A 10,463-nucleotide genomic window follows, 5' to 3' on the forward strand; every position below is an offset into this window, starting at 1 on the left:
TACCTGTAAATTAAATTAAATATTCAAACACGTACATTAAATAAAACCTTGCCATGTTATAAAATCTTCAATCACGGTCAATCTTCAGCATGACATCGTCTCAGTTTAAAACATTGCCTCTGTTATCAATATTTCACACAACCAATAACACATTTGACCACAGAGGAAATAAAGATGTTTGTTTCCTAGCTTCCCAGTAGCGCCGCTGTTGATAATCAATATTTCACACAACCAATAAGAGCTCCCGAATGGCGTCACTACAGACCCTGTTGCGATCCCGGGCTGTATCACAACCGGCCGTGATCGGCAGTCCCATAGGGCGGCGCACAATTGGCCCAGCGTCGTCCAGGATAGGGGAGGGTTTGGCCGTCATCGTAAATAAAAATGTGTTCTTAACTGACTTGCATAGTTAAATAAATAATTTTACCACAAAGGAAATAAAGATGTTTCATTGTATTTTAATGGCAGTTTTTTGCATAGCTTCACAGTAGTGCCAATAATGACAGACATGCTATTGTACATGGAGCACATTCACAATTAAACAGCTTGACAGACAGAATTCTGATGCTCAATAGTCAGATCAGTAGAATGGAAATGCCGCCGACACTGAAATCTAAAGTTAATGTTGCCACTAGAAAAAGGAAATCGTGAAACAGATGTAAGTTATTCACATTTCCGTAAAAATGACAAATTCATGTTGGTAGAGGATTTGTGCGAAGATACGGTTGAATCTTGTCAGGATTTAGCACTCAATGTCTGACTGGTTTTGAAAATAGCTATAAACAGAACCAATGCAGATAGGCTATACCATGGATAAAAACATTTGATATTAAATAACAAATATTGTAACAGATTGCATAGAAAAACTTTTCTGTAACAGTATCAAAAAGAAGGACATAGATATTGCATAAAACATAAGCGGATAAAAAACCCCACCATTAATAGACATTTTGGTTGTAGTCTCAAAAAAAAAAAAAGTAAAAAATACAAACACAGTAAAAATGAAAAAAGTATTTAAATAGAGAGGGGGGAAAAAAAATAAAAAATCTGTGTTGACAGATTAAGACCGTGGCTAAAGAAACACTCCCAAACAAAGCAACAGTGAGTTCACACCAGTTGTAATAACAGCAGACCATTAGCTACTCCTACGGTCTCATTCACATCTACTAGGTTTTCCTTAACACATAACCAGACCAGGAAAACCAGTCATAGCCCTACATACCATGTTCCCAGACTTCACTCTCACTCATCTCTCCCTCCATCTTTCTTTCACACTCATCTCTGCTCAGTCTGAACACATTAGACGATGCTACTGCCTCCACAGCTACACCAACTGGAATACATTCAACTACCTCAATGGGACTTACAGGCTTAAATAAAGATTCAATTCAATATAATGCATCACACCTTAACTTTACTACTTTGCTAATATAATTTTAAGGCACTCAAAACACTTTGCTTAGCTTAAATGTGTAGTCAATCGGAATTTGACCATCCTTTGTAATTTACTACAAACCAGCGCAAACTCCCTATAGATCCAGCTTACTTCTACCTACCTGAGACAATGTTTGCCCACATGGCATGCTCTACACAGTAGTAACTAACTCAAAACCAATGCAAAAGTTTAAACCACAAAAATGTGGGTTTTAATTTGGTTCTCACTGGTTTTTCTAGTCATTCTAACTCCTACTTGACCAGAATGACCAAGGTGTACATATGTTGTCTCTTTCCAAACAGAACAAGGAAGAGATGAAAACGAATTCACTGGCCAAGCGTGGTTCTACCGCTTTTAAGACAACACATTACTTGGCTTGTAAATGACTTGCCTTTAACTACCTCAGGGTGTCTCCCTGTTCGTTAAAAGATTCATTTTAAAACCAAGTTAGAGAAATGTTTTTCAGAGTGAGAGGAAAAAGTTGTGGATGAGCTGAGCTGACTGCTAGACCGACGTCTCCTGCGTTGGCGAGAAGCACATCCTTTTAAGAGACGAGGAATCCTGAGAGAGAAAACAGAGAGAACAACCTCAGGTATTTCAGAGTTATGTCCGTTCTACCTAACCTTGGCGCCAAACCCATCCGACAATGTCACTCAAATAAACCCCATTGGGGAGAGTTGAGGGAGGGAGTTTGCCCTGTGGTTAGCCACTGGGTGGTGAGCTAACGGTAAGACACTCCATCCATACCACAACGCAGTAGTCATGGTTTAACTGGCTCACCAGGGCTGTGGGTTGGAGCCCTGCATACATGTCACTCTAAATTACCATATTATGACCATATTCTACCATTATTATCATATTAGTAATGGGGAGAACGACGCAGTCACCCACTGGTGACAGGTTTATAGCTGTGAATCATGCTGCTCACCAGGCAAACAGACAGTTTCATTTGTTTGGTTTGAACCTGAGACAAAGTAACAGTTCACTATACCGCTCCTATTACGCACACATACAGTGACTCAGCTATAGAGTGGTGTGTTGTACTTACCCATCCAAAGCTGCTGTCCTCCTTCTCCTGTCTGTCTGCTGAGCTGCTGGATCCTGGAGTCACCAGGCCACTGCTAGCCTTCTCCACCGGGCCCTGGGTACCTAACGCTCTCCTCTGGTGCACACACAAACATAGCTTTCAAAATCACACATCCTGTATAACATCTTCCTGGGATTGACAGAACATTTAGCTATTATTTTAAATTATTGATGATACCCTGATTCCTCCAAAGGAGAGCGAGCGGCGATGTTTCCTATTCGAGTACAGTGTCTGTTGGTCACTCAATGGCGTCCCAGGGACCTGCTTAGCAAACTACACAACACACACAAAAACAGCGAAAGTCTTAATAATAATGATGATAATAATAATAATTAGGTGGGTCCTTACATTTGTTCTATTTCACAAGTGTGTATTTTATGCATGTGAAAGATGTTGTATTTTTTTTGCATATTCCACTCCCCGAGAAACCTTCTGAGAGTGGGGTCACGGCCAGCGATCAGCCATTATTGACGGCGACCGTGGAACAATTAGAATTAAGTGCCTTGCTCAAGGGCACGTTGGCAGATTGTTCACCTAGTCGGCTCAGGGAATTGACCCAGCGACCTCTCGGTTACTGGCCCAACGCTCTTAACCGCTAGGCTACCTGCCACCCTTTTGGACAAACACTCATTATTTCTGCACATTCCGCAAATACAGGTGTAGGCGTGTGTGTGTCCCACCTGTCTGATGAGTTTCTTCTTCTTGGCAGACTCAGGCATGCTGCTGACCTGTTGGTAAAGCTCTCTGAGGGCCAGCTCAGTGTGTGTGTTACTGCTGGTGGTCCCGTCTGTACACGTCACAGCCCCACCAGCCCTCTTAGAGGGGGAGGGGTGAGCACCCCCACCACACAGAGCCAGGCCATCCTGGTAGGGAGGAGAGGAGTGAAATGATAACAGGTCTTAGCTGAGTTTGAGATATTCCCTGATAGAAGACATGATCGATTTAGGTCGCCTGACAGTCAAATAGTGATCGAAATCAACTAGACAGTTTCTGTAGTGTACTCACCGTAAACTGGGAGTTTCTGTAGTGTACTCACCGTAAACTGGGAGTTTCTGTAGTGTACTCACCGTAAACTGGGAGTTTCTGTAGTGTACTCACTGTAAACTGGGAGTTTCTGTAGTGTACTCACCGTAAACTGCGAGGTATTTGATCCTTTAAAAAGCATGCAGGCGTGTTCTTTGACATACGCAGGAGCCTTGAGTAAAAAACACACAAAATGACCACCGTCGTCATTGTTTAGACAAACAAGACTTATTTAGACAAACAAAACGCACAGGTTTCAGGTGACCAAACTTTCCAAAACTGTGATTGATATGTGAAATGATTGACTGATGCAGACAGTCAGTATTGACTCAGGTGAAAATCCCCAGCCAGTTATTTTCCAGAACCCAGCTGATTGAGTGCGACAGAGGGGAGGGTAATGAATAGGGATATTGATTCAAAACGGCTACTGGAGAATGAATGCTAGCCAGTCAATGTTCACCCTGAAGAGTTTCTGTGAGTGCTTGATGAGGAAAGCCACTGCGTTGTTTAGCTTCTTAATGTTCCCCTGGAGGTCACTGGCTTGCACCTTGAAAAGACACACAATACTAATGAGTCAAGACAACAATAATCAACTAATGGGAGAGAAGAATGGTGAGGGGGAGAGAAAGTGATTGATTTGTTTGACATTTTACTGCATTGGTAGGAGCTAGTAACATAAGCATTTCACTGCACCCGCTATAACATCTGCTAAACTGTGTACACAACCAATAAACTTTGATTTGAACTAGACATACGTGTTTGGGCCAGATGATGTGTGGAGCCACCATGGTGGCCAGGTTGATGGCAGACATCTTGTTGTTGTGCTGGTTGCGAGCGGTGTGATAGAGCAGGTCCAAGAGCAGTTTGAGCAGACTGTGGTTGGCTGGAGGCAGCAGCATGAACAGCAGCTGGAAGGCCTCGATCTGACGCTCCTTATCCGGCACTGAAGTCTTGTTCCCTTTCTCATCAAACTGGGTCAGCTCTGGAGATAACCAAACGTTATGAAAATAATATGGTTATTTGGCAGAATTGCATCCACAAATAGTTTTAAATTTAACACTTACACTGAGCATACAAAACATTAAGGACACCTGCTCTTTCCATGACAGGTGACCAGGTGAATCCAGGTGAAAGCTATGACCCCTTATTGATGTCACTTGTTAAATCCACTTCAATCAGTGTAGATGAAGGGGAGGAGACAGGTTAAAGAAGGATTTTTAAACGTTGAGACATGGATTGTGCATGTGTGCCATTCAGAGTGTAAATGAGCAAGACAAAATATTTAAGTGCCTTTGAACTGGGTATGGTAGTAAGTACCAGACACACCGGTTTGTGTCAAGAACTGCAACGCGGCTTGGTTTTTCCACTCTCAACAGTTTCCTGTGTTTATCAAGAATGGTCCCCCACCCAAAGGACACCCAGCCAACTTCAAACAACTGTGGGAAGCATTGGAGTCAACATTGGCCAGCATCCCTGTGGAAGGCTTTCAACACCTTGTAGAGACCTTGCCCAAACAAATTAGGGCTGTTCTGAGGGCAAGGGGAGGGGGTGTACTCCGTGTATATTTAGGTTATATGGCTTGTTGTGTGTGTTACCTGCTATCTTCAGATAGGCGTGGTAGTGTCTGTGTGTGAGTAGGGGTTCAGGCAGCTCTCCTAGGAAAGCTTTAAGCAGGGTGGCAGCATCATTAGGATGGAAGTCCCCAGTCTCCAGGTCTATCTCTGTCCCGGCGTTCAACATCTCTCGCAGGGCCGCCTGCCGCAGGCTGTGGCCTGGCACACGGAACAACCCCTCCACATGGAGGTCTGAGAGAGAGGGATTACAGATGGATAGAGAGAAGGGGAAGAGATAATTAGGTGTATGAGAGAAGCAGTGGCGAGAGAATGGGGGGGTCAAACAGAGAAATGCAAAATAGAGGAGAGAACAGACAGAAACAGAAAAAAGGAGAGAGAGTAAAGTGTTTTCAGATGAATTATTGACTCCCCTGCTCTATCCCAGTGTCCACTTTCAGACAATGACATCACTAGAGCAGGAAATAGACCATGAGCTCATACCTACTCACTCATTCAGCGCTCAGACTTAAAGACTAGATATTAATACTAGACAGACTGGGCCAGAAACTAACGCACAGAACACCTATTAGGTGCTCCAGCCAGGATTTTGAGGACAGAAATAGGACATGAACTGGTAAAATTAGAACACTTCTACAAAACGTTGAGAAAGCAAATGATATGTTTCTTTCTAGATGCAGGCTGAAAGGTGAGCTTGTAAAGATGGGATAACTGTAGAACTCACTCTTGCTGAGGTATTCAATCAGCTGGTGGATCTGTGCAATGCCCTCCTCCGTCAGAGGAGCACCAAACACCACTCCTTTATCTGGAAATCACCACAAAAAAGGTTTGTAGTGAATGGACAGCACAGGACATTTGAAATGCACAGACTGCACACCACACAAAGACCTCAGTGAGTGTGTGTAGTACACAACATTACAGTAAATTCACCTTTGCGTTTGAGGAAGTTGAGAGAGCGTAGGAAGCCTGTGTGTGTTGTGGGGAGTCTGGGGTCTGCCTCTCCTGTGAGCTGGGCAAACTCATCCCCTGGCAGGTCTATGAGCCTGGTGATGTTACTGAGGACCAGCTCTGTGAACACCTGGGGATGCTCATGTTTCAGACGCTCCACAAAGAACTCTGGGTTGAAGATGACCGGCTGGGGTGCAGGGTCCTGAGAGTTCACTACACTGCACAAGGTCCAGTGGGAGGGGAGAGAGTGGTGGGAGGGGAGAGAGTGGAGACAAATAGTCTGGTTGTTATTGTTTAGTAGCTAATTAACTACTTAATGTTACCTAAAAAGAATGTTCAGACCTGATGTGTCAAAGAGCCAACAAGCAACTAAGTCTTGGAATAACACCTTGCAAACCCATTATAACGATCAAGTATGTAGCTGGATAGTAACGAACGTAGTTAGCTACATGGCTAGGGAAGTTAGCTAGCTAGTTGCCAGTAAAATCTAGCTCTCTAGCTGGTTGCGTAACATTAAGCGTATCTGAGAGATTGCAACAGTCATGTCCACATGATGAGTGTAATTATGTTATCATGCACAGACCAAACTGTTTGGCGGTCACAATTGTCTGATGATATGCCTACCTTTTGTTTTCGTTGGGTTCTTTTTCCGCCGCCATGTCCATTTTGAATCTTCCGCTGTTCCATTCCTTGCCCCGCCTCCCTGGATGCTGAAACTACCATAAGCACCACAGACTGAAGGGGTAACCCAGACACCTCACAACGGCCAGAAATCTGAAGCATCTGTTAAGAATGTTTTTTTCACCACCAAACATGCTAGTGAGAGGAAGTCCATGGAGTCGCGGGTCGTTGGAAAGGATGGAAGTAGGCTAAACTGGTCGAACGTTATGCTAATTTTCTCATCGATTAAACATCTGATCTCAATCCATTTTTCTGTTCCCAAAACTAAAATGTGTTACGAACACAGTGCACGAAGGTTTATATACTTTACACTTTTTTAAATCGCTTTGTTTTACAAGGAGTGCACGGTCGAATGAGTTTGTGTACACACGCACTTCACAGAGGAGGCGTTCCTTAATGGAAATATGCAAATATATGCTACCACGCGCCAATAGGATCTCGCTAGTTCGTGCTTCGCTTACCCACCTCCTTGCTTGTTCTGCCCACTATGCTTCATTTGCTTCCACTGTAAACGACACATTAACTATCTTGGGTTAGTTAGAAATATCTTGGCTACCACTGGACCCAAACCTTCTTCTTCGGTGAGGTTTAACGGCAGATGGCATCCAATGTATGTTGCATTACCGCCACCAACTAGACTGGGGTATAAATCCATTATATTTTGATCGACACAATGATTATTATTAATTTTTTTTTACCCTACCACCTAAACAGAGGAGGCTGGTGGGAGGAGCTATAGGAGGAATAAATGGAACGGTATCAAACACAGCAAACATTTGGAAACCACGTTTCACTTAGTTCCATTTATTCCATTTCAGCCATTACAATGAGCCCGTCCCCCTACAGCTCCCCTCACCAGCCTCCACTGCATCTAATCCTTTCAGCTCATGAGAAACAAGATTCTCTGGTCTGATGAAACCAAGATTGAACTCTTTGGCCTGAATGCCAAGCGCCACGTATGGAGGAAACCTGGCACCATCGCTACGGTGAAGCATGGTGGTGGCAGCATCATGCTGTGGGGATGTTTTTCAGCAGCAGGGACTGGGAGACTAGTCAGGATCGAGGGAAAGATGAACAGAGCAAAGTACAGAGAGATCCTTGATGAAAACCTGTTCCAGGGCGCTCAGGACCTCAGACTGGGCGAAGGTTCACCTTCCAACAGGACAGCGACCCTAAGCACACAGCCAAGACAACGCAGGAGTGGCTTCGGGACAAGTCTCTGAATGTCCTTGAGTGGCCCAGCCAGAGCCCGGACTTGAACCCATTCGAACATCTCTGGAGAGACCTGAAAATAGCTGTGCAGCGACGCTCCCCATCCAAGTTGAGAGAGCTTGAGAGGATCTGCAGAGAAGAAAGGGAGAAACTCCGCAAATACAGGTGTGCCAAGCTTGTAGCGTCATACACAAGAAGACTCGAGGCTGTAATCGCTGCCTAAGGTGCTTCAACAAAGTAAAGGGTCTGAATACTTATGTAAATGTAGTATTAACGTTTATTTATTTTGAATACATTTTCTAAAATGTATTAAAACCTGTTTTTGCTTTGTCATTATGGTATATTGAGGGAAAAAACTATTTAATAAATTATAGAATAAGACTAACGTAACAAAATGTGGAAAAAGTCAAGGGGTCTGAATACTTTACGAATGCACTGTATGAACACTAAGAATACTACCTTACTGAAGCATATATCACTTGTTGACCTATCCCTCTGTGCTACATAGATCTACTAATCAAGGTCATCCTCTCAGGATCCCTCACCCTTAACCCATCCTCCTGTATTTTCTTCACTCCCTTAGCATATGACAACTTCTGTACTACTCTGACCACCTCAACCTGCCTCTCTCACAACACACACTTCCTATCCCCAGCTACATGGGCACTCCTACAGTTGACACACACAACTTTTCCCATCAAAACCTCACATTCATCTGTCCCATGCCCTCCTGCACACTATCACATCTTGGAATGTTCATCCTTCACACCGCTGCAAAATGACCATACAGGTGGAACCTGAAACACTGCAGTGGGTTCGGCACAAAAACTCTAACAGGATAACTTAATATATCCTAACATGACTTCGTTGTCTAAAGACTGACAGTGACTTCTTCACTTCCCCACGCTCACTACCAGATCTGCGTCGCACCAAATGGCAGGCGTCACAAACACCGGGAATCTTCAACTTCAATGCCTCCACCTCCGCACTTAACACTACCCCAGAAATCACTCGTCATGAAATTCAACCTCAACCTCAGCTTTCCTCATTCTCTTTGATGCATTCTTCCTCTCTTTCCTCTTCCATTCCTCACAGCAGGAACAGAAGACTGTCTCCTGCAGCTTGGTAGAGGCAGTAAGTTCCCACACTCATAACAGAAGTTAATGGATTGTGTATGTGTGCCATTCAGAGGTTGAATGGGCAATACAAAATATTTAATTGCCTTAGAATAGGTAAGTGCCAGGTGCACCGGTTTGTGTCAAGAACTGCAACGCTGCTGGTTTTTTTACTCAACAGTTTCCCTGCCGTGTGTATCAAGAATGGTCCACAACCCAAAGGACATCCAGCCAACTTGACAAAACTGTGGGAAGCATTGGAGTCAACATGGGCCAGCATCACTGTGGAACGCATTCGACACCTTGTAGTGTCCATGCCCTGACGAATTGAGGCTTTTCTGAGGGCAAATTATCTCCAATTCTTATTGGGGCCGAATTACGTTTTTAGTTTGACACTCCCTTCTAACACAGCCTGTGATCATCATAGAGGGGAACAGAAAGCACATCCATGCTCAAGAGAGTCTTAGGTTTCAGAAATGGGGTCATAATAGCTTATAACCAAAACTGTTCAAATGCTAGAGCGAAATTCATTGGAAGAAATATATTCAACATGGCGCATTGGCTTCAGAAACTGCCAGAAGCTTTGTTTACCACGGAGTGTTTGATTATACACTATAAATAGAGAAGTATGTGGACACCCCTTCAAATTAGTGGATTCGGCTATTTTAGCCACACCCGTTGCTGACAGGTGCATAAAAGTGAGCACACAGCCATGCAATCTCCATAGACAAACATTGGCAGTAGAATGGCCTTACTGAAGAGCTCAGTGACTTTCAACGTGGCACAGTCATAGGATGCCACCTTCCCAACAAGTCAGTTCATCAATGTATGCCCTGGTCAACTGTAAGTGCTGTTATTGTGAAGTGGAAATGTCTAGAAACAACAATGGCTCAGCCGCAAAGTGGTAGGCCACACAAGCTCACAGAACGGGACTGGCGAGTGCTAAAGCGTGTAGAAATAGTCTGTCAGCCTCCTGAGTGGCGCAGTGGTCTAAGGCACTGCAACGCAATGCTAGCTGTCCCACTAGAGATCCTGGTTTGAGTCCAGGCTCTGTCGCAGCCGGCCGCAACAGTGGAGACCCATGGGGCGGCGCACAATTGTCCCAGCATCGTCCGGGTTAGGGGAGGGTTTGGCCGGCAGGGATGTTCTTGTCCCATCGCGCTCTAGCAACTCCTGTGACGGGCCAGGCGCAATGCACGCTGACATGGTCGCCAGGTGGTTCCTCCAACACATTGGTCCGTCTGGCTTCTGGGTTAAGCGGGCATTGTGTCAAGAAGCAGTACGGCTTGGCTGGGTTGTGTTTCGGAGGACGCGCGGCTCTCAACTTTCGCCTCTACTGAGTCCGTACGGGAGTTGCAACGATGAGACAAGACTGTAACTACCAATTGGGG

The 10,463-nt window shown here is 44.5% G+C and overlaps 1 protein-coding gene across 1 annotated transcript; it reads right to left on the reverse strand.

Moving 5' to 3' along the window:
* Positions 1-1,721: 1,721 nt before the first annotated feature.
* On the reverse strand, positions 1,722-6,913 carry LOC106612863 (rho GTPase-activating protein 19). The gene is made up of 11 exons (XM_014214449.3): positions 6,689-6,913; positions 6,047-6,282; positions 5,841-5,921; positions 5,141-5,350; positions 4,301-4,527; positions 4,006-4,092; positions 3,652-3,717; positions 3,203-3,385; positions 2,700-2,795; positions 2,484-2,597; positions 1,722-1,996 (listed from the first exon to the last, which is right to left on the reverse strand). The coding sequence occupies exons 1-11, from the start codon at positions 6,727-6,729 to the stop codon at positions 1,940-1,942; spliced, it is 1,398 nt and encodes a 465-aa protein (XP_014069924.2). The 5' UTR covers positions 6,730-6,913; the 3' UTR covers positions 1,722-1,939.
* Between the last annotated feature and the right edge of the window lie 3,550 nt (positions 6,914-10,463).

The sequence above is a fragment of the Salmo salar genome, chromosome 01, assembly GCF_965601325.2.
Source record: "Salmo salar chromosome 01, fSalSal1, whole genome shotgun sequence".
NCBI classification, from domain to species: domain Eukaryota; kingdom Metazoa; phylum Chordata; class Actinopteri; order Salmoniformes; family Salmonidae; genus Salmo; species Salmo salar.